The following is a 24992-nucleotide window of genomic DNA, read 5'->3' as shown; positions in this document are numbered from 1 at the left end:
CATATACATACATAGACGCCGCCAATTGACTTTCGGGCTCTCTCATTTGTGCGGTAATTCGTCGGCGCCTTGCCTCCTTCGTCGAAGCTCGCTGTGCCGAGCTTCAAATCGTACCGACGAATGACGTGCGAGTATTTTGGCATCAAGTATCGAACTGCTATTCCAATTCTTCCGCCTTGGATCACTTCAAGGCATTATCATTTTGTCGCGTTGATGTTTAAGGTAAGTATGCTCACTGCTGGGGTCCTGACTTGTGCTTTGCACTTTGGTATAATACAGATTGTGACTTGACTTGGCTAGACACCTCGGCTGCTCGGGAGCCTAACGATGGGATAAAACTAACTGCTAGGCAAGAAAGTTACAGGCACAGCCACGTTGCTGCTGCAAAAAAGTCGTGTCGTCGGCAGAGGTCAACTTATAGAATGCACTGCAAAAGCTTAAATAATTGAAAACTTCTTTTGTAAGCGATATCTTCACATTTTTATTTGAACAAGTGTGATGGTGACAAAGAAATTTGCTAACGCAATATAAATGTTTTATTTGTTTACCACTATTTCTGATTTTTTTTTATCTTGAAAATTTAGCTGGTAAGTAGACAATGTGAGTCGGACTGCTATGTGTTGGTCATTTTTCCGTCAGGTTCCTCCGCAGGATGACCTCTTTATTGAATTAGCTTGAAATTGTCCACAAGATTTCAGCTCCGTAAATACTTCGGTGAAAAATGCTGGTTCTGCATTTATCTTCAGCATCTTACTACTTAGTCTGTTCACGATAAATAAGCATCTGAAATAAAATAGACAGATTTATAATAAATATTTATATTAGAGTTCACTTAATAGCAGAAAATATTGCCTTGTGGTCTCAATATATTCACGTTGTGTATGGTTTGATTGCAGTTTTTAACTAGTAAAAATATTGAAGTCGAAATACTTGTAACTCTCAAAATAGTTTTGAAGGAAATTTTAACTTTTTTGCGATGGATACCTATCGTTTGTTGCGGAGAAATCCATAGCGTTGAAAATGTCTCTGTTTATCTAATAACATGCATGTTGCATTGTTTTACTTTATTTGAGATGTGTCTTTTGTGTGCATTTGGCTTTCTTAATAAGATTACAGAGACAACCAATCATTTAATTGTGCCAATGTGAAAAAGTGTCTATTTATGATATTTAAAAAGCATTAATTTAACAGTCGAGGGTGTGTTAGATGCCGAAAAAATACACAAAAATAGCGTTTTTTTTTAAATTTATTCTATATCTCCTAAAATATCTGAGGTAGACAGATCAAGAATATATATGGTATACACCTTATGGGGTTGCAGATCCTTTCTTCCCACTGTATCACACATTTTAACATCCGCTTATTTATTTATATCTTTTTCCATTGGATATAAAGAGCATGATCTTCATTTAAACTCTACATATATCATTTATAATATTTAAGGAATAAGATTTCACCATATCGATAATTTAAGGAGATCGTCAGAGGATATTATTTAAAATATGTTCATTTAAACAATAAAACTCTGATATACTAAAATTTATATTATTTACTAACATTTGAGCATACAACGTCTCCACCGACGACATCAATTGGAAAAGTTGTACCACAACAAACAACTGAAGCGGCATAAAATACCACATCTGACTGCAGCGGAAGAATACAAACAGCAACAACATAAAAAGTTTACCCGTATCAAATAAGAGCATGTATGTAGACCTCTCATTGATGTCCTATAAGTTTGTATTGCAAACAATCCCCAATCTTTGTGTAGCAAGAATAAATGAAAGCCCTCTGTGAGTAATAGTGAAACAGTAGATTTACTCTAAAAATTTTCAAAATTCAGCAGTAAAGACTGCTTACAATTTCATCGTGAAGTGTTAAAAATCGCACAAGAACTCCAATAACGCCATAGCACAGGTAACGTTTCAGAGATTTAAACGCCATGGTAGAAAATTATAATGCCCCACATGGAAAACATTCCCATTTTGATAGGCGACAATAACCACTTATCGCATCCCTTCAAAAAAAGGAACAACCGCAACCTAGGAATGTAGACAATTTGTCACTTTTTAGTTAAGCCACACATCACCAAAATGGCCCGAGAGAAACAGACAAGAGACAAAGCAGTGGTTTACACTGAAACATCAATGAATGAATCATCTGACCCAAGACGATGCGCCACTGGACATCCTCGAATACCAGACTATTGAAAGCTTAGAGGCAGACGACGTTAACGACGACCACGCAGAGTACGATCAGGTTAACTTTTTAGATACATCGGCCTGTTATCTTTCTGGCGAACATTTTGATAAAGTATTTTTCAAAGAAAAAGACGCTGATGCATTGTCGCGTCAAAGCTTTCACCCTTTAGATTCTAAGTCAAATCTTGCCACGATACATAGCGAGCTATCACTCACATGTTTCGTCGAATCCACAGACAAAATAATCAACTGCTTTCAAAACCAAAAAAAAAAAAAAAAATAATAGAAGAAAGTGGAACTGACTCGGATAGAACTAGAATTTTTAATTGCAAGAACAGATTAATAAGCGAACAGACGGAGTAGGTATTTTAATAAAAATATCGAGGAACATCCCTCTCAAGAAATAAAATATTAATTTCAGAACTTAAAATTCTAATGCGATTCGTTGCACTCACAAAGGTCAGAGTTGTTAACCCAGCATTATTCGACTACAATGATTTACAAAACATAATCAATGAGCGTTCTACGAACATAACCCTTACTGACTTTATAGAAATAACCAAAGAGGTTTTCTTTAATAAATGTTAGAATCAATCAATTTTGCCGATGTTAACATCATAGTCGACTGCGGTAATGAAATATTACCAATTGGCAACTACAGCGCTACTCTCACAATTTTAAAAGATTATCGTACCCAACGTGCAGTTAACAAATAAACTCTGGAGTCACATCAAAACTGTGACTGGAACGTTTCTCCTTACCTTCGACGTGGAGGTCATGGTGAATGGTACTTTATACCCTAACGGAAGGAGTTCAACATTTCCCGATATAACAGGCCACAATGAAATATTAGGTCTACCATACTTATAAAGACTGAGTAAAGAGAATGTGCGGTAAATTGACGAAATCGAGGAGGAATTGATTAAACCGACCTTAAGGTCAAGATTGAACGTAACTATTTTTTGGATTTTTTGCTAAGCGCCAGGCGACTCGAGTTCAACGAGATATTCTGGCTCTCATTGAAGGTTTCACTTCAGTATGGAAGTTTAAGTATGGAAGGTGTTATAACGATTACCCTACAAAAGAGCGCTGCGTTTCATCTTCTTCTCATTAGCGCAACACCGTGTTTACACATATTAAATTACTCTGAAGCTTCTTAATTTTTATATCTTTATATTTAATACTAGAGGGTGTAGCCAGGCCTTGCCCGTGGCACGTATAAAATAAATGTTCACAAAAAGCTTTGAAAATGATTTTGAAACTGATCGGACGGTAAATAAACAGCTTTCATACAAACGTTTACTTCCAATTTATCACAGTTGCGGGTGGAATTTCCCAAATCGTTGAAACACGTATTCATTATGTTTTTATGTAGAGCTTTCAAATTCGAAGCAAATCGGAAAACAATTAAAAGTCACCAAAAAATTCTTTGTATTACACTTTTTACCGAGGATTCATTGATTCTGCGAATAATGTAAAACTGGACTCAAATGATGTTTCTTATGGATCCTTGGAAATGAATTTAAGCGCGAAACGTCCCCCACCAAATCTTTGACACCCATTGAGCAAAGATTTTTGAAAAGGAGTTTGAGGTTAACAAAATGGTTTCATACCAACGTTTTTCGCTAATTAACCACTGTTGCGGGTGGAATTTTCCAAATCGCTGAAACACGTATTATTATTGTTATTATTATTATTATTATTATTATTATTATTATTATTATTATTATTATTATTATTATAGTTATTATTATTATTATTATTATTATTATTATTATTATTATTATTATTATTATTTATTAACCAATGCTGGTAGCTTTCAGGTTATCTTAACTTAAAAATATCACATTAAATATCTAACCAACTAAACAGAAAATACGAACTTAAAGAAAATGTAAAACTAATTAGTTTTAAAAAAAGAATTCTTTAAACTTATATTTAATATGAGAACTATTGGCAGAAAAATCGAAGTGCATATCAGTTGGAAGACTGCTATAAAGCTTTAATGATCTGTTGATAGGCTTGTTATTTGCATAAGCAGTTCTATGACACCCTACAGAAAACGGCATGTGGTATCGCAAAGACCTGCTTGGCACATTGGAAGGGAAGGGCAGTCAATAATTCCTACAATTAAATTGTTTAGAAAAAGCAACGCTGATATCACTCTTCTATCTTCCAGAGATGACAAATGTAGTAATCGACACGACGTATTCATTATGTAGAGCTCTGAAAATCAGTTTGAAGCAAATCGGACACCACTTAAAACTACGCCCAAAAACTCTTTGAATCGCATTTCTACCAAAGGAGTTTAGATTTCGCGAAAAATGTGAAACATGTCTCAAATGTCTTTTCATATAGATCCTTGAAAATGAATTTGAGGGCGAAACTCCATCCACCAAATCTTTGACCCCCATTTCCACCAAGGAGGAATACATTTTTGGAAAAGTGTGAAACACCCCTCAAATTAATTTAAACAAAGAACTTTGGAATTGAGTTTGAAGACGATCGGGTGGTAAGCAAAAAAGTTTCATGCAAACGTTTTTCGCGATTTTTCCATACTTGTGGGTATGGGTTTCCCAAATCGCTAAAACACGTATTCACTAAGTTCGTATGACACCGCTCAAATGAATTTGAACAAAGTACTTTAAAATTGAGTTTGGGTGGTACTTTCACTTTCACACTTTCATCACATAAGGTAACTACAGTGAAAATTTCAGCTTCCTAGCTCTTACGGTATTGGCTGGGCGTTGATCACCAATCAGTCAGTCAATAAGTCAGTCAGTCAGTCAGGATAAACAGTTTTATATATAGAGATTCTAGAAGCTACATGTCAAGTTTGGTGATTATACGTCTTAAACCTAAGATATGTGAGCAAAAACACGAGTTCAATATCGATTTTTATCCATTACTTAGAGACGGGGCAATTTATCTATCATCCATCCGGGGGCCCTCGGAGGACCTACATCCAAAATTTCAAGACGGACAGATAGACGGTAATGGCTAGATTGACTTGGCTATTGATGCTGATCAAGAATATTTATACGGCCGTCGGAGATAATTCCTTCTCTCTGTTACATACATTTTGCCAAATACATTGTACCCTTCTTACTCATTTTTAATTGTTCAGGGTATAACAAGTTTGTTTTACCTGGCAAACTGATCGGTGACCAACGCACAGAAGCTTTCTTTTGGTTAACTTTATTAAGTTTTCGCTTCTGTTAACAGCTGCCTTTCGATAAGTCATCGATATCAGTATAACATAATATTTTTATATAATACTAGCGGGTGTTGCCCGTTCTTGTCTTTGTTCACAAAGTACACGCCCTTGGAAAATTGAAAACAACACATCGTAATCTTTACTTCTTTTAAAAAATATTATTTAATTGAATCAAATAAAGAACCAAGTGTTAGAATCAACGGTTCCTGCTTATGTTAGGCTTGCGGTGTGTTCCTTGAAGCTGAAGAATAAACTCTCGTTGAAAATCGCTAAAAACACATACTCATTAAGTTCTTGTGTAGAGCTTTCAAATAAATATAATACAAATCGAAGAATACTTAAAACTTCGTCCAAAAATCGTTGAATCGCATTTTCAACCGAGATAGCTTTGATTCTTCAAAATTTGAATACTTGAATAGTATATCAAGTGCAATTATGCATAATTTTAAATCTATCTCAAATAAATACATAAATCATTTGGAATTACCCAACAATCTAATGCACAATTTGCAATGGAAAGCGTGTGCTTATATTGACACGTGTTTATGCACGTCTTAATTGAATTTTATAATCGTCCTGTTTGCTACGAGAGTTTATATATTCAATTTTTTTAAAGCATCTGTAATTATCGTGCAGTAAGCAACGATTTTCCGTTCCAATCACTTTACCAATAAACTTTACATCCGCTCCTTCCGATAAAAAAGGATTTTTTGCCATCAAGTGTGAAAAGGGTCCCCACTCTTTTTTAAAAAGAGTTAGCTATTCAAGCAACTTCTTCAAGGGTGTCCGCTAAGGGTCCGAACAATTTTGGTATTCGGTACTCTCCTGATATCTCTCGTGCAGCAGGTTTTAAATTCAGCAGCACCCGAAAAATAGCGCTCAGCGAATTCATTACCTTGACTGACAGACTCTGTCAGTTCGAGGCAAAAATTAACTCGTCCTTGAACCTTGTAGTGTCGCTCTACACTCTTAAAGTCCGTTAGACCAATAAAATATAAATATGATCACAGCTAATTTGCTTATGAGCGCTGTGCCCCTACTCTTAATGAGCAAATAGAGAGCGCGACCGCCCTGATCGCGGCTTCTGCTCCCAGGCCACAGCCAAGAGGCTGCAGTCTCCCTTCCATGGAGATTGATATTTTTTATGTGGAATATTTAAAAAGGCCCACATTCCGAGACCTTTTCACAGCTGTCTATATAACCAGTCTACGGTTAACAGAGGACGAAAAAATTTTCCATCGCAACTCAAAAACAGACGGGGAAACGAAGGCAATCGTGTCGAAGTCCCCTCTCACAAATGATCGTTTCGCATCAGTGATGAGTGACTTAACTGACAGATTTTTGAACTAGAGGCTGTTAGTTAATAGCCAACTTCACGTCGTCCTTAATCTTTTGTCAGTTTCGCAGGAACAGGAGCTGCTATTCAAGACCTACAGAGCACCATCAAAGGATGCTTGACAGCTCTATAGTATTCCCGCATAAGTACTGTGAATTGGGAGTGCCTTCTATTTAACATGTGCGCTTTTAAGCTACCACAGTAGTTGCACAACAAGGTAGACATTTCGACATGGCACGACCTGAATTCCTTTACTTTACTTTACTCAAAGGAGAACTATACAGTGCAATTGGGCCCCCGGGGGCTTGCAGATGTCCGCTGGTGATACGTCCAGCTACATAAAATAGCAAAAACTCTGCCGGCACGGGTATTATGAACATTTCTTATTTAGGCAGTTGTTACACAGCATGTGCAGTCATCGATTCGGGATCGGAAGCGACGGTCAGCTTCCTTTCCGTCCAGTCCAGAAGTAACCGGCTTAAGTCAAGCCATCTGAGCCAATTTAAAACAGTTATGTCACTTCAAGATAGGCTCCCCAACTAAGCCGAGGATCCAAATCAAAGTCCCGCTTTCGTTCTGTCTAATCCTACTTTGCGGCACACAATCCAACATATGCGAATCGCTACTGGGCATGAAAACCATTTTCAGTATTGATCCTGACTGGCGCAGTAGTTAAGTCGAATGTCGGAAGTATTTATACCTTTTCCACAAGGATTTCGGTCAGCCCCGAACCACTTTAAGATGATCTTAATATGTTTTGGGAGGTGGAAGATCTGCTAGCCAAACTGACGAAAGAGCCAGATTCCATAGCGAAAAAAGTCTACTCGCACCACCAAGAGGGATGAGACGGGCAAATATATTATCATGCTGTATAAAATCCAGACAGCACCACCACAAAGATTCGCGTTGTGTTTAACGCTTCCAGCCCTTTCTGTGCTGTGCTCAATAATCTTCCGAGAAAGCATCTACTCCGAGCCGATTTCTTAGAGATTAGAGAAGCTGGCCTTGCGAAGACTCTCGGTATACGCTGCAAAGCTGACACCGATGAGTTCCTCTGCGCTGTGAAGTGTCCACAGCACCACAGAGATCTGCCTTCATGATGGGTTCAATGTTCCCCTAAGGCCACGTTGCAGTTCCATGGTTTTGGGATGGGTCTCAGAAAGCTTACGCAGTTTATACCAGCATAGAACCTGCGCTTCATGTTTCAGTCTACCTGCTGACAGCGAAAATCAGGGTCGCTCCTGTGAAGACCATCTCCTTTTCTCGCTTAGTTGTGTGGCGCTGTCCTGCTACCTAGCATAGCTGCCTGTCGAAAGACAGGAGATTTTCTGCTGGACCGACTCAACAGTAGTGCTATCCTGGCTCACAGTGAAAATAGACGACTTTCGTGGCTAATAGAGTCGCCAAGATTGCACAATCCACCAACTTCAGAAAATGGTCCCACGTTCGCTCCGAATGCAACCCTGCTGATATGTCTAGCAGTGGTTTTCCCTCATGCGACCTCGTGTCATGGTGGTGGTGGCATGTGTGTCAGAAACCTGAAATTCAATTTCCAAAGGACTTCAGCAGTATTGAGCTAGTCGAAGCTCAAGAGCGGCTAGCTGTCCATACTCATCGCATCAAGTACCCCAAGGAGTATCAGTGTTTGCTCGACAAGTAACTTATACCAAGCCCAAGCCCCATCATTAATTTCAATCCGTTCATTGATCACAATGGAGTCATGAGAGCATGCGGGCGTGTGAAAGCTTCTGAGTCTTTGCGCTATATCGAAGACATCCAATAAGCCTTTCATGTGGGACCACGGTCACACGTCTCCTCTTTCGTTTCACGCATCGCGTCTCCCTCCATGGCGGAAAAGAGATGATACGATTGATCTGGTGAAGGTTCTGGATTCCAAAACTCAGGAATCTAGTCATTGCCACGATAAATTTCTTTCGAGCAATTGTAGTGTATCGCAAAAGGTTGCAAACCCAACTTATGGCAGTCAAACGATCCACGTCGTCCGGTCCGTTCGCTGCCCGCATACAGGCGTTGATTTCGATATCAAAAACTACACAGGTCGAGCATGCCTCATCACTAAAGGCTATGTATGCGTCTTCGTATGCTTCAGTACTACATTTAACAGCCAATTTGGACCTGATGACCGAAAAATTTCTGACCGCCTTCGTTCAATTTGTTTCTCGACGGGGGTGCCGCCAACAAATGTACTCCGACAACGGCAAAACGTTAGGTGGAGCCTCCAAAGTCTTATCACGTGACCTCATAAAAACCGCAAAAACTGACCATCACCATCATAAATTGCCAATATTGTGGTATACCGAACTAAGAAAGAAGGTAAGAAAGAGATTTAACAATAACAATTTTTTGACGAACTTTTTTGAATCGCTACAATATTTGAAATATATAGCATGATTGGGTAAAATACTTGCAAAAAACATACAAAGAGCAAGTTTCTAAATGTAGTCGGCAAAGAGTACCTTAAAAATTGATGGGGCTGGTCAAAAAACTGCATACAAGTGTGAAAGAGGGCACAATGACAAAAGATAGGATTCTATGGTCCATAGATTCGTTTGAAATATACTAGTGACCGCACCTGGATGAAATATACAAATGATACTGCAACAGCCCATGTTCAAGTGCTGCAAATATTTAACGCCATCATTCACACTCATGCATTCTAGTTACGCAGATCAGGACAAGAAAATAAATATATCAAGAAGATACTATTTGCTAAAAGCTAAGGGTTTCATCTAAGAATCATTTTTTGGTCTTACTTAGCTTTAGTGAGCTGGTCTGGTGCTCAGAATTATATATACCGTTGCCATAAAATCGTATCAGTTTAAATACTCATCGACCTTAACAATTAAGAGCAACATGTACGACTTGTTGAAATCAAGTATATTTGTCTAAAGCATGAGCTCTTAATTTTGGAAGATGAAGGTAAAGTATATCTCCTATTTGGTTTTTTTACTTTAAATAAAAGCTCGATTTTGAGTGATTTCAGTTAGTTTGATAATGGTGTAAATGGTGTAATATGTATATAATTTTAAAATTAGTGCGATATAGCAAAAAAACTGCACTTAAATTTATAATTGTTATACTTAGTTGCTGTGAAGCATTTTTGCTAAACGTACTTACCTGTCCCAAAAATTTTCTTTTGAGTCCTCAACCAAAAATGGTTTGAGTGGATAGCTGATTTCGTTACCCATGTACGAATATGATAGATACAAACAGGTAAGAACAGAAGCTTGAAGATCTGATTCCTTTGTTTCCTCTCCGTTAACAAGCTCGCGTACTAACATGTATACAAATACAACATTTGCTGGGTTAATGAACGCCACGTCCTAAAAAATGTACAATTTTAAAGCTTTAAATATCTAAGAAAAGATCTAGAAAGTAAGGTTCTTGTATGAAACACTTTTCTTTTTTCTTAGACACCTAGATCAACACTTAAATTACGCTGAACCCACGAACAATTGGTAAAGAGGTGCAACTGTGTGCAACAGGAGGAAGCATCTCCACCCCACAAAGTATATATTCTTGATCAACATCAATAGCCGAGTCTAACCATGTCCGTCTGTTTCTCCGTCAGCCTGTCTATCTGTCAATATGTATGAACGCGTTGATATCAAAACCTATAAAAGCGAGAGAAATGTTAAGTGAATGATCTCCTAGCGGCCGTGCAGTACGATTTTGTTTTCGATAATCGATAACTTGCAGCGTTTCCAATCGTTTCCGAAAAAAAGGCGATATAAATATCCTGTTTTTTTAGCAAATCATTGATTACTCTTTACAAGGGCTACCAAAGTTGACATGTAGCTTGTTTAATGTTACGTACGGGTCAAACATCTTTAATTTCATTGCTGTCGCAACCGTCCGCCTCCAACATAAGTTATAAATCAAATAAATAAATCAATTAGAACTACAAGTTTAAGACAAAATTTTAAATCAATTGTCTTTTTGGGATATTCGAATATTATATAGATCTATACATGCAAATTAAAGAATTTCATCAAGATCGGTTAAGAAACGTAAAAGTAATGAAAGAAAAAGTGTTGTTTTATTGGCATATGTGACCCATGAGGTGCGTTTGCAACCCAGAGACATGTGTAAGCATGATAGAGATATTTTTTTCTTTGGGTTGGCCCCGCCTTCAGTTTTTTGGTAGACCCTTTTGTGACTGTGGCAAATGGCACACACATTCGAATTCTCTATCATATCTTATATGAATGAAACGAAATAATTATATTTTATATTATAATTTTGTTTTTTTGTGGCCCTATTTGACTTAAAATAATTAGCTTCTTAGTCTTATTTCTGCAAGGATAATTTAACGTCAGCTTGTCAAACAATTTTAACGAATACCAAAAGTTGAACATTTTCAATTTCTATTCTTGTTTCTGTGCACACACATTTATTTCGCTGATATGATATTAATGATGACATTGAGAGTATCTCTTCTCTCTTTGTATTTATGATAACGTTCAATTTTTGTTCTTTATATCAATGTAATATATATTTTATGCTAATCAACAATGATAAGACTTATTAGTTTGATCGAACTGGTGGTAAGGAGTGAAGTTCTTCCGGCTATCGCACAAGAGGCGCAAGTAGATTTCAGCAGAAACTTGTTCAATTCCGTAAGAATTAGAGAGCCATTAAAATAAATTTTATTTTATTTTGGTTTATTAAAATCAGTAATTATAGAAAATGAAATGTCTCTTAATTAATTATTAATAGTATACATGCTACAAACAAAATTTCCAGTTGAAATATTTAAAACAATACCGCACAAAACTTTACTCTAATGGAGATGATAAGATGTATGTCGCGTCCCAAATGAAGGTGGAGTTTCAATTTTAATGTTCTTTCGATGTTAATAGGGCAATCTTTCCTCCAACGGTCGTCTTTCTAACGACTGTAATGGTTTTAAGGTTAAGATATTTAGCGCCTAAAGCGGCGGAGAATCCATGCTTTCCAAAATACACTTATTACTAAAAAATCGATATCTTAATGTATGCGCGCGATGTCCTCGATGATCTTCATTATGCTCCTTTGGCACTCCCTTTAATGCACGGCGACGTCACGTATTAACACCACCCTAAATGATGTTACACAGAGTGGTCCAAAGTAATCCAGATCCGTTAACTTAAATGGCCATTCATTGGCCTCCAGTTTGTCCTCTGGCATGCATTCTATGTAGCTTGCACACCCTATATTCAGAAATTACTGTAGGTAACATTCGCCTCAGCTTCGTTATCCAAATTATGGTCCTGATGTCGCCTATAGTTATATCCACATTTCACATTCATATTCACATGGCAGTGATAAACAATCAGTTTATTCGTTTTTTGGCCTCCTCGCACTATGCGGCATACATCGTAGGTGACCCTCAAGTAAGCTACTGCTGCAAATGCTGACTGGTTAGCGTCCACAAAAACAAGCAAGTGGTTTGCCCGCACAGGTATTGGTCCTCAGAAATGACGCGAGCTTCGAAACCTTTCCAAGTAGTTCATATCCTAACGCCATTTATTAAAGACGCGGGCGATCTCATCCGGTAACGGTTGCACATTTCATCGACAAATCTCACGCATTAATAACTTTCTTAGAAATCCCAAAGGATCAAATGTTGACATGCACAAGCTAAAGAATTCCTTCTATGAGGGACTCGCTCTAAATATAGTACACATCGGAGAACGTTATGGTATTTCATATTAAATTTGATATCGTCCGTGGCTGGCTGGTTACACCTGCCCAGAATCTTTACTTAAGCTTCGCTCCATCCGATGCCCCTGTTAGACCCATGTTGGCCCAAGGCGCCGGCTACAGTTTTCGAACTAGAAGTAAACTGGCACAATTCAAAACCAACTTTCGCATGTTATTCTCTTACTCTTTGTTATATGACAATGGCCACACCTTCACTGTCAGAACTATCGTCGTCAACATAGTGACATTCAATAATGGATTTAAAGGCGCCAGAATCTGAATCTCGATAGTGCAATGCATTCAAGGCCTTCACATAGCATGAATACACATAGCGAGCATGCTGCTTCAACTCATAAACGTCAGGCTCCCGGCTCCCGTCGTATCGCCACATGAATCGTTGTGCGTATCTATTTTGCGGTCAGATCAACACTTAATGAAACACCGCTCTGCTGTCTCCATAAAAGCCAACGACACTTTCTCGGATATGAAAGAGAATTGCCGTTACTGACTTGTAGTGCTGCGACCGCTTGGATAATGCAGAATTCAATGAAATGTCAGCGACCTTTGCTGCTGCGTCGAATACCAGTCTTATCCTACCGGGCTTATTTGAATTTTCATCTCAAAAGTGAGAAGATACCAATTGCAGTTTGCATTGGCAGTCCAAAATGCGCATGGTCTAGTCCAATCAGAAGGTTTGGTACCACACCACTATACAGTTTCAGTGGAAGTCGTGGACCGTTGCCCATTTGGACATCACGTCGACGGAGACTTTGCATTGGTAGATTCACGTCGGACATAGCATACTCATTTCGTTTGCGTTTATCCGCTCCACTTATCACTGGTTGCAGTGTATACTTTCTTATCTACGTTCCCCTTCTAAATCTAGGTCACGCAGTAGCTCGTCGTCGATCTTAATTACAGACGACCCATCGTCGAGGAGCGTAAACGCATTGATCCACATATTGGCTCAAAGAAATGTCACTGGCAATATCCGGAATAGTAGGCGTTCTCCATCCGAATCCTTCCTTTCCTTTATCGCGTCACTTGAGCATCCACAGACGGCGGTGCACTAATGTGCGAATCCGCTGCCTGTAGCATCCGTACAGTATTCACCAATCTATCACCTGCTGGCTGCGGTGCATAATGACTCATGACATCATGGTCATGTAAAAGGCGATGATGCCCCTTTCGGATCTTTTTACAAACCTTCACCTTTTTAGCGGAGAAGCTAGGTTAAACTCGTTGCAGTTCCTGACTTTGTGTAGTCCATTACAGATTGGACACCGTTTGGTGGGACCTTGGTGTAGCCCTTCATTACTCTGGTCAATGCTGATATGCAGCACGCTTCTGCTCCTTATTATCGACGTCCATAATCGTACATACCACGCGTTAAAATGTACGACAGTCGGGAAAGGCCTAATCGTAGCTGTATGCCTGTCCCATTCATGCTTGGTGGTAGCTTCAAATCCTCCGTCATTGTAGGATTCGCTAAATGCTGTTCTCCGTAAGCTGATTTTAGACACGCGGCAGGGTTACTGCCTCGTGTAGCATATGTCACGATTCTCGCTATGCTGTTGTTAGTGTTGCACTTCTTTACTAATTAGCTGGCTGTGTATTAGTAGGTTGTTTTCATCACGTTGGTCACATTCCTGGTATGTATAAGCAACGACTTAACAGTATCACTTGCTTCGCTGATTATTCCCCAAATTCGTACAGTTGTACGCCAAAGTTTTTTTCGTAATTGCGCAAAAGAAAATAGGATTGGCCTCAGGTTGGGCTCCAAACCCAGGTATATCTGGTCATTGGCGTAGCAGGCATACAGCGTTCCAGGGAGTCGCCCATGCGAAGTTCCAAGTTGCCTGCGTTGGCTCAAAAATGATCGCTGGTTGGTTCTTTTGTGCCGGCCACTTTTTGACCTCTGCAACTCGTGCTCTAGCGCAGCAACTCTCTTTATAAAATCCACTACTTGCTTACTTAGAAGTTGCGTGCTTAGGCTGGATCCTTCTGTCAATATTAAATCACCACTTCCTCGGCCCCAGTGCCAGCAGGTTGTACATTTGTGCCCATATCCACGGTGCTATGGCTTTTTAGGGCGCTTACAGTGGAACTTGCACTTATGATACAGTGCTAACCATTCTGCTTGTCTGTTTCGGCTGCACCGCACTTGCCTTGGTAGTTATCTTCTACCCATCGGTGGCTCATACTATATTTTACCCTGGCTGCGTACCAATGCCCGTGATGTGCACCGTACCTCCTAATGTTACACCACGTCTTATCTTTACTGCAATTCGCACTTGCTGTCGATTACAATATGAACTGCGTATTAAAGCATGTTGCGCTCCAAACGAAAGTTGAGTTGCAATTTGATAACTGCAAGATTTACGCATGGCTCCTGGTCAATTTACTCCGATGTTAATAGAGTCAGCGCATGTAGTGCAAAACGGTCAAGCGCATAGGTTAGAACATAGATATATATTCCCTCAGACTCTTACTGCAGTCTTTCCTCCTAGTGTCTTTTAACTGACGATAGCTTAAGTTGTAAGTACATATATACATTTGCACAAATACTTAATACGCTCTTTACTTATTTTCAATGGGTTCAGGGTATAAAAAAAAACAGAATTGCTTCTTTGCAGTGGTCCTAACAGACTCAAGTCTTGGACAGCTATTGTCCCAGATACGGCAAAAAAATTAAAATGCCAGCCAACTAAGCAGTTTTATCAGAAGTATACAAAAAGCCGTATGGCCACCTTATGGAATTTAAATAAGAAATAAATGAAATGCTTCAGCAAAGTATTATTCGCGAAAGTAATTCACTAAATTGCAGTCCTGTATGGATCGTCCCCAAAAAGGCGGATGCCTTAGGTGGATAAAAATTTAACATTTTTATTGATAACTGTGTTTTAAATGATATTACAACCAACGAAAAATTCTCAAACATGGAAAAAATCCTTGGAAAACTTGACAGATGTCAATATTTTACTACTATTGACATAGCCAAAGGCTTCCATCAAATCGAAATGGAAGACATATCTGTTAAAAAATCGGCATTTTCAACAAATACCGGCCACTACGAATACCTTTGGCTAATGATGATATAATATAATGTCTTAAGAGAACTAATCTAATTAGCATTGTCTGATATATCTTGAAGATATAATTGTGTATTCAACTTTCTTGGAAATAAACGCATTTAAGAAGCTTCTCGAGTCTAATTTAAAGTTATAGCTGGATAAGTGCGAGTTTCTGGAACATGAGAATGGATTTCTCGGTCTAAGAACGGCAAGACAAATCAAATCATTTTTATGATTATGTGGTTTTTATAGTACATTTATTTCTAATTTCTCATACAAATCTATTAACACTTGCCAAGGAGCCACAACATTACAAAATATACCCAATTCTAGTTTACCCCGATTTCAAAAAAGAATTTAAAGTAACCACTATATCATACAAAGAAGAAGAACCTTTAAATTAATTCGACAGACAAATTAGGATTACAAAATCGGGACAAGATGACGTTCAAATAACAAAATATTTTTCGAAAGCATAGAATATATCCAAATGACCCCCAAAAAGACTAAGGATTATATACTTAAATATTTTTGCACAAGAAGCTCTGTCATGTAAAGAATATGATACTATCAACGGTGCTAGAGAACATATAAACATATAAACTAAAATGAAAGAAATAATATAGACATTACATAAAAAAAACTTTACAAGCAAGGGTCAACAAAATTGATAACATGTTTAACAAGAGTAATACTATCCTCGATTCTCAGAAATAATTCAAAATATGATAAACGAATGCGACATTTGCAACCAACGCAAATTAGAACGCAGAGATAATAGACCCATGGAAATAACTACCGAACCCCTGATAGTTAAAGAAAAATATGTACTAGATTTTTACTTTATTATTATTATTATTATTACTGTCGTTACCTTATGTGATGAAGGTGACAATTTTTCGGGAAATTCCACCCGCGTGCGTGGAAATATCTTTAAAATCCTTTGACACGTGTTTCACATTTTTCTCAAAATCAAAGCTTCTTTGGCAGAAAGTGCGATTTTAAGAAATTATTGGTAAACTTATTTTCGGAGATCTACATAAGAGCTTAATGTACGCGTGTTTCAGCGATTTGGGAAATTCCGCCCACAACAATGGTAGACTAGTTAAAAACGGTTGTACGAAAGTTGTCTGCTTAACATCCAATTGGCATCAAAAACATTTTCAAACATTTTTTTTCAAAATTAATCTAAGAGGTAGAGATTAGTTAGGAGTAAAGAGAGCTTTGCTTAACATGGGAAAGCCCCAAGAAATCAAAGCAGATAAAGATTCGGCATTGGTGTATAGCTAACTGCACTCAAAACAGGAACAGCAAGCATAGAATGTATTTTTAAATCAATTAACGAGAAAATTAGAGTAATCAACACTCGCAGAATGAAGCCAAAACTGGCAAATTCCAGCAATGATTTTCCTTTATAATAGAAAACCAAAATTCGACTTCCAATCAAATAAAAAACAAGCTATATACAAATTAAACGAAAGCTAGACAGATTTTGTAGTTGAGAGAACTAGAGAGAGCATTGAAATAAGTAGAAGAAATTTATGAGAAACATTATAAAGGTGAAAATGGAGGAAGACAAATTGTACATCATAACAGTATATTTAAGAATAAGAAAAAATTTGATTAACATAAATATATCCCGTAGGTACACTCATACTTATTACGTTAATGACTATGTCAACTCGAACACCGACAATCTCACAAATGATTAAGAATAACAAAAATAAACAAAAGATTTCTAATACGCATTGTAGGAACAACCTTCAAATGCCTATTTGGCATATTAAATGCAGGTGACAATGACGAATTAGATAAACAATTACAAACATTGGCAAAGAATACAGTTCAGACTTAAACAAAGTTTAAATTCAAGTAATCAATAAGGGCTTCTAGCAGACTAGCGCGTATAGCCCGGCCTTGCCCGTTCTCGAAAAGCTTTGAAAAAATGAAACTGATCGGACGGTAAACAACTTTGATACAAACGTTTTCCGCTAATTTACCACTTTTGCGGGTGGAATTTCCCAAATTGTTAAAACACGTATTCATTAAGTTTGTATGTATAGATTTAAAAATAATTTTGAAGCACATCGGAAAAAATAATAACATTATCTAAAATCTTAAGAATTTTTTTAATTAAGAAGTAAATCAATGCATAATTTATATATATATAATTGAACTAAAAACATAACGAATATTCGGTTAGAATACATTGAATCAAATATAATATTTACTTGGAATGTAACACCGAACTACTTAAGCTAAGATTGTGAGTAAAATGATATAGCAATTCAAGAAAATTAAATGATAAGAACCTATAGCTGTACAGCACTGCTTGATATCTCAGTGTATAGTTTTAGTTAGATTATACGAAAATCACTTATACACAAAATAATGTTATAAAAAATTAATACAATACCGCATTTAGAAATGAAAGAATAAAATTTTCTTTCTTTTTCCCCTTTTCCTTTTTATTTGAGTTTTAGAAAGATTTGCTTTTTATATAAAATCAGATTTGGCACTTAGTAGAGCTCAAAACTTAATACGAAATCAACACTTAGAACGAGTTGAAAACCGAATACCAAATGAAAATTATTACAAGACTGTCACTTAGTACCAGATTAAATTTAGTATCAGGCCAAGTTAAGCACCTGGCGAAAGTCGTGCAGACTAAATGCTGCCGATAAACCAGAAATCATTGAATTCGCCTAAAATCAGTCAGATGTTCCCTATGGAGATCAAGTAATGAATTCGCCGTGTATAGTGAAGCTGATGTGTGAAGATTAAAATTGTCTAAATTCCAAAACTTCTATTAGCTTACGAAAACCGCAAATGTAAATTTTCAATTCTCCATTGCGATGATCCCCATGTTGGTCATAAGATAAAAGTAAGAGGCTCTAGTCGGGAGGTCCCGACTAGGGAATACCCTGAACCCTCCTCTTCTACCAACATCAAGTGCAGCTCGCACTTGCGCTCGTTTGCTTCAAAGCTAATAAAAACAAATTAAAACAAGTAAGAGGTTCTTGTCGGGAGCTCCCGACTAGGGGATACCATGAACCCTCTTCTTCTAACATCAAATGCATATATATATATTCTATTTTAGAAGCTATATTTCAAGTTTGGTGACTCTAGCTCTTATTATTTACCAAAATTGCCCAACAAACAGGATATCGATATCGGTTATTATCGATTGCTTGGAAACGGAGCAAGTTATCGATTATCGGAAACAAACTCGATCTGCGCAGGCACTAAGAGCACCTACATCTATTTCTAGTCTCTAGCTCTGAGAGTCTCTAGACTGACGGACGGACGGACAGACAGACGGATATGGCTAGATCTACTCGGCTATTGATGCTGATCAAGAATATATATACTTTATGGGGTCGGAGATGCTTCCTTCTGCCTGTTACATACATTTGGATTTTGCACAACCCATTTTTAATGGGTTCAGGGTATAAAATAAAGTTCCTTCGGTAGGGTCTTGCAACAGACCAAACTTCTTGCCGCCGCCTTTACTCAACAGCCCCACCAAGATCTATATATAGAATATTTGTATATTCCCAGAAAGTCATTTGCGTTTAAACACTAGCTTGAATTGATGGGCAGCTAAAATTGGTTCATTTACTTGACTTATAGCCCTGAGGTAATAGCAGGGAGATGGTGATAGCTACTTGATATATGTATATAAACTATTTTAGAAGCAACATATCAAGCTTGGTAACTCTAGCTCTAATTATTTACCAAATTTGCTCAAAAACAGGATTTCGAAATCGATTCTTATTGGTTACTAGGAAACGGGACAAGTTATCGATTATTGGAAATAAACTCGTACTGCGCGGGCACTAAGAAGACATACGTTCCAAATTTCAAGTCCTAGCTCTTATGGGTCCTGAGATTCTTTCTTTCATACATACGAACGGACGGTCGGACCGACTAAATCGACTCAGCTATTGATCAAGAATATATCTACTTTATTGGGCCGGAGATGCTTCCTTCTGCTTGTTTTATACATTTGCACATTGCAGAAACTATTAGAGCCAGAAGCTTGAAATTTACGAAATTACGTGTTTGTTTCCGGTCATAGATAATTTACGATAAAAACGATATCGAAATTATATTTTTATTATGCTTAGCTTCTAGAATAGTACATACAGATCAAGTACCTTAATTTTTTCTTGCTTACTTTTTTTTTTAAATCTGTTGTTAATCTTTTTATTTCATATAGAGTGTTAAGATTATAAGGCTAAGCACACTGCGGAGCAAGGCAAATTTTGAAAATCTATAAATTTTTTTATATTGTACCTAGAGTCAATTATATTAACTGTTGCTTAGATCTCTGTAAACTGTTTTATAATACTTGGCCTGGGTTCAAGTTTTTTTTGCGGAAGTATGTATGTAATCACACAATCATCAATATATTTTATTAAAGGTCAGCTATCACGACTCAACACTATTCTAAACATCCTACTTATGTCGTTTTTTATGAAATTAGTTAGGTTGGTGTAGGATAACCCGACCCTTTTTATTCTGGTCTGCTTATGTTAATCATCTCGAGATTATAAATTAATAACAAATTGAATTAAAAGTAGCTAGTTATTTACCTGCCAGCCTTGCAGTAATAAGCTTCGATCGACAGCCCTCAGCCACATAACAGCGTCCCCGGGATCAAAATTATTTAATCTATGGCACCGGTAATGTAAAAACAAACCGAGACATTTTAATAACTCGGATGTTGATGCCTGCAAATGTGACCTCAGTAAAGAAAAACTAGGACATGCCATCTTCATTCAATAGTTACCTGAATAACAGTTTTGCGTGGTAAATGATTCTGATTCGTATTCTTAATTTGAATTGAAGATATCTGTAGCTGCTGAGGCAGGGTTAGAGCTAAAGGTTGTTTTTGAATCAATTTGTTGTGATTTGATATTGAGTTTGTATTATTAACTCTTCCTAGTTCTTTCGCTGTTGATGGCTTTTGCGTTTTTGTTGATGGGAAAAGTGGAAGCTCCCGAATAATATGGCTTTGATTACAGTGGTGTTGTTGGTGCTGATGCTCTTCAATATGATTACAGTGGAGTTGAATATTTTTGTTTTTATCAGAAGTTGACGTATATGAAGCTTCTAATAGCTGAGTCTTAAAGCATGTAGTTGGCAAATTTGCACATTTATTCTTATTTTCAACTTTTTTCTTATTATGAGCTGTAGATAATTTTTTCCAGGACAGAGCATTAATAAAAAGAGAATGTTTTTTTAAGCTTTTTTCAATTGAACTTTTTTCCGATATAACAGTTGAGTTTTCATTATGAGCATCCAGGTCATTGTTAATTGTATCTTTTGATGAATATGCTAGATTGTTGAAGTTGTGCGAGCTTATCTGCGTGTGCATATTAAATTGCACGCTTCCACAAGTATTTTGGTGTCCGGAGCCATTCTTCGATATTTGATGTGAAATAGCTTTTTTATTTTCACGGTTTTTAGCATTATTTAACTGCTCATAGGAAAAATTATTCAATTGTGAGTCAATTGATTCAGAATTATCATTTATTTTCTGACTTTGAATGTGCGTAGATTGATTATAAGGAAAATTGGGCTGTGATGAATACACTGGATGTCTATCTCGTGGATTAAAACTTAGAACCGTGCCCATTATAACTAAAATAAGAAAAGTCAATTTATTGTTGTGTGCAATTTAAATTAATTTAATACAATGTATTCCAAAATACTGTCTTTCTCTCGTGACTGTGTATTTTATATATCATTTTTATTGTTTAATAGATTATTTGTTGCTTAAAAAATTTAAAGTTTCTCTGTAAATGTAATTACCTGAATTTTTCAATAAACATACACTTAATCTATTGAATATCCCATGGACAAAGCGAGATATTGGAACAATTATTGGTAACTTATTAGTTCAAGATCTAAGGTAAACTTGAAATTTAGTTAAGGTTTTTAAATGTCTATGTTTTAAACTCAACGTAACATTTTATATATACTATTTTTGCAAATGTCCCTATGAAAACACAATTAACAAGAAAGCTTCTGAAATATTTCTGAAATCGATTTATGAACGCGTAACTTACATCCAACCAACCCTTGTGTTCAGCACTACTGGGCATGCTCCGCGAAAATTGTCACCCCTATTTTTGCTGTTTATGAATATAACATCATACTATATATACCATCTCTCCAGAATAAAAGAAAGGGATATACATATATTTTAGATATGAGAGCACATTTTCTAACATTAGTCCCAATAATGTCTTCGTACAGCCTAAAAAGAAAATGTTATGTTTTTGGCTCTATGAATGAACCTTTAATTCACGAAGCAATCCTAAAAATAAAATCAATTGCAATTTTTTAAATTTAATATTTGGTAGGCGATCGTCTATTTTTAATAACAACCTTGAGTCGATTTTACATGGGCAAAATACGTTTTTTTCGTATACGATTTTGACCTATTCCTTTCAACACCTTGTGTGTTATTGTGGACTTGGAGCTAATGTAGTGGAACCTGGTTTTCTTCTCAAATATATGCCATTGGAATTTAAATGAGGACACTGGGGCGGGGTATTAAGTAAAAAATAGCGTATTGTATGAAGAAAACTATATAATAATAAGATCAAAGCAATTTTAGTGTTCCCGTTCATCAGGGATTTGGAGAAATTTGTATTCATTAAATTTTATTAATTTCCCCAGAAACAGTCGACAGTCAGGGCCGCAGTGTCGAACTACTCTCTTTTGTAAGGCGTCCTCTACATGTAAATTATGGTGGTTATAACCTTTCCACTGTATCACTAGTAATATTTTTATCCTCTTAACCTATGGAAATGGAAAATCAGCGATCGTTGTTGATTTTAACTGCATATTTAATGATAATTGATCCTTTTATGGATCTTTTTTCACAGCAATCTGGTTGTTGGTTCGTTAAATACAAATATCGGACCTTTTTATACCCTGAACCCATTGAAAATGGGTATAAGGGTATGTTGTATTTGTGCAAAATCCAAATGTATGTAACAGGCAGAAGGAAGCATCTCCGACCCCATAAAGTATATATATTCTTGTTCAGCATCAATAGCCGAGTCGATCTAGCCATGTCCGTCTGTCCGTCCGTCCGTCTGTCCGTCCGTCCGTATGTATGAACGCAAGGATCTCAGAACCTATAAGAGCTAGAGACTTGATGATGTAGATGTATATGCTCCTATTTCCCGCGCAGATCGAGTTTGTTGTCCGATAATCGATAACTTACTCCGTTTCCAAACAATCGATAAAAATCGATATCGACATCCTGTTTTTTTTAGCAAATTGGGTAAATAATAAGAGTTAGAGCCACCAAACATGATATGTTGCTTCTAGAATATTATAGATATTTCAAGTATCTTTCATTTCATACCTATCGCCACCTCCCCGCTACCACCCCAGAGCTATATATCAAGTTAATAACCCAACTTTTATTGTCAACCAATTTAAACCACAATTTAAATGCAATTGACTTTTTCAGAATACACAAATGTTCTATGGTACAATAAGATATACTGTAGAAAATTTCATAAAGATCGGTTAAGAAAAACCAAAGTTATATGCAACTGCGCAATTGAATGGGTCAGCAGCTTTAAGAATTTCTGTATACATGTACACACAAACATTCATGCGCGTCTGCTTCGCATTCTAATAGCATGGTAATTGCATTTTTTTTTTTGTAATGTTATTTTAGTTCCTTTTTTATCATAAGTACTTGATTGTTGGTGTGGCTGTTGAGTAGAGGCATAGCAAGGGATGCGGTCTGTCGCGAGTTCGAGCCCTGCCAAGGGAACATTTTTTTATTAATTTATTTGGTGTTGGAATAAGAGGGTTCAGGGTATCCCCTAGTCGGGAGCTCCCGACTAGAACCTCTTACTTGTTTTTATTATACCCTTGCAGAGGGTATTATAATTTTGTAGTGAAATGTGTAACGCATAGAAGGAGACATCTCCGACTCCATAAAGTATATATATTCTTGATCAGCATCAACAGCCGAGTCGATAGAGCCATGTCCGTCTGTCCGTCTGTCTGTTTCTATGCGAACTAGTCTCTCAGTTTTAAAGCTATCTTAATGAAATTTTGATGAAGTCCCTCTTTTTGTTGCACGCAGCACATATGTGAAAAACAGCTTGTTCGGACCACTATATCATATAGCTGCCATAGAAACGATCGGTCGAAAATTAAGTTTTTGTATGAAAAAACATTTTGTTTACCAAGATATCTTAACCAAACTCGGCATTTATTAGTTTTACTTTATTCCTCATATATATGCAAAATCCTATTAAGATCGGACTACTATATCATATAGCTGCCATAGGAACGATCGGTCGAAAATGAAGTTATTTTACAAAAAAACATATCTTGACCAAACTCGGCATTTATTAGTTTTACTTTAATCCTCATATATATGCAAAATCCTATTAAGATCTGACCACTATATCATATAGCTGCCATAGGAACGATCGGTCGAAAATTAAGTGTTTGTATGAAAAAACATTTTGTTTTTAAAGACATCTTGACCAAACTCGTCATTTATTAGTTTTACTATGCTCCTCATATGTATGCAAAATCCTATTAAGATCGGACCACTATATCATATAGCTGCCATAGGAACGATCGGTCGATAATTAAGTTGTTGTATGAAAAAACATTTTGCTTATCAAGATATCTTGCCCAAACTCGGCATTAACTATTTTCCCTGTGCTTCTTAGATACGGGAAAAGCACTATAAGCATTATGAAAAGGTTGGGTCTACAAGGGTATTAGATCTTCGCGCGCCGAAGATAGCCATTTTTTCACGTTCCCCTTGTCGGGAGCTCCCGACTAGAACCTCTTACTTGTTATTCATGTCTCTATTCAACTCGTGTGTTCGCCCGGTGAAGAGTTTGAATGGGGGCGTTATTATAGGTAATTATTGTTTACGTCAACAGTTCTTCATGATCTATTGCCGCGTTAGGTTTTTTTCTTTTTCTACTATATTATGATTCTGTATATTTCTGTCAATGTCTACAGGGGCGTTGCTGGATGACTGTTGGAATGATGTTGCGTGGAGTTGTATGATATACTATATACAACATTTTTTAAAAAGATTTGAAGAGTATTCTGCTCCTTGGCCACAAATAATTTTTTATCTTGGTATACCGAATACTTGTATACAACATTTGTGCTATCCCGTATCGGGATTGTGGAGCCTGTTGCAAATCGTGAAAATTGATCAATTATTGTGACCACGTACTTTCCATTGATTGTATATAGATCTGTGTGATGGTTATTCGGTTTTTTCAGTTTCTTTTTGGTCGGTTTCGATCGTACTTTGATGTTTTGCATGTGTCACAGTTGTTAATTGTTTGCGTGACTTTTGCTTTCATGCTAAAAAAAAAATATTGGCTACTCAACTTGGCGTTAATGCCTCTATGGTTGGACGAAATGTGTAGTTT

At 36.9% G+C, this 24992-nt stretch overlaps 1 protein-coding gene across 1 annotated transcript; it reads right to left on the bottom strand.

Moving 5' to 3' along the window:
- Nucleotides 1-479: 479 nt before the first annotated feature.
- Nucleotides 480-21570, bottom strand: LOC115763941 (cyclin-dependent kinase 5 activator 1). Its single transcript, XM_030706734.1, has 5 exons — nucleotides 21358-21570; nucleotides 20333-21186; nucleotides 20136-20273; nucleotides 9896-10101; nucleotides 480-783 (listed from the first exon to the last, which is right to left on the bottom strand). The coding sequence occupies exons 2-5, from the start codon at nucleotides 21179-21181 to the stop codon at nucleotides 636-638; spliced, it is 1341 nt and encodes a 446-aa protein (XP_030562594.1). The 5' UTR covers nucleotides 21182-21186; nucleotides 21358-21570; the 3' UTR covers nucleotides 480-635.
- Between the last annotated feature and the right edge of the window lie 3422 nt (nucleotides 21571-24992).

The sequence above is a fragment of the Drosophila novamexicana genome, unplaced genomic scaffold (assembly GCF_003285875.2).
Source record: "Drosophila novamexicana strain 15010-1031.04,08,12 unplaced genomic scaffold, DnovRS2.1 tig00000796-arrow-arrow-pilon, whole genome shotgun sequence".
Lineage (NCBI taxonomy): Eukaryota > Metazoa > Arthropoda > Insecta > Diptera > Drosophilidae > Drosophila > Drosophila novamexicana.
This window is presented reverse-complemented; position numbering and strand designations above follow the sequence as displayed.

Excerpts from the sequence above, each read along its gene's own strand:
- LOC115763941 (XM_030706734.1), bottom strand. The coding sequence starts at position 21,181 with ATGGGCACGGTTCTAAGTTTTAATCCACGAGATAGACATCCAGTGTAT. Across the intron at positions 20,274-20,332 it reads CACGCAAAACTGTTATTCAG|GCATCAACATCCGAGTTATT; the intron begins GTAACTATTGAA and ends TCACATTTGCAG. Across the intron at positions 784-9,895 it reads AAAGAAAATTTTTGGGACAG|ATGCTTATTTATCGTGAACA; the intron begins GTAAGTACGTTT and ends ATTTTATTTCAG.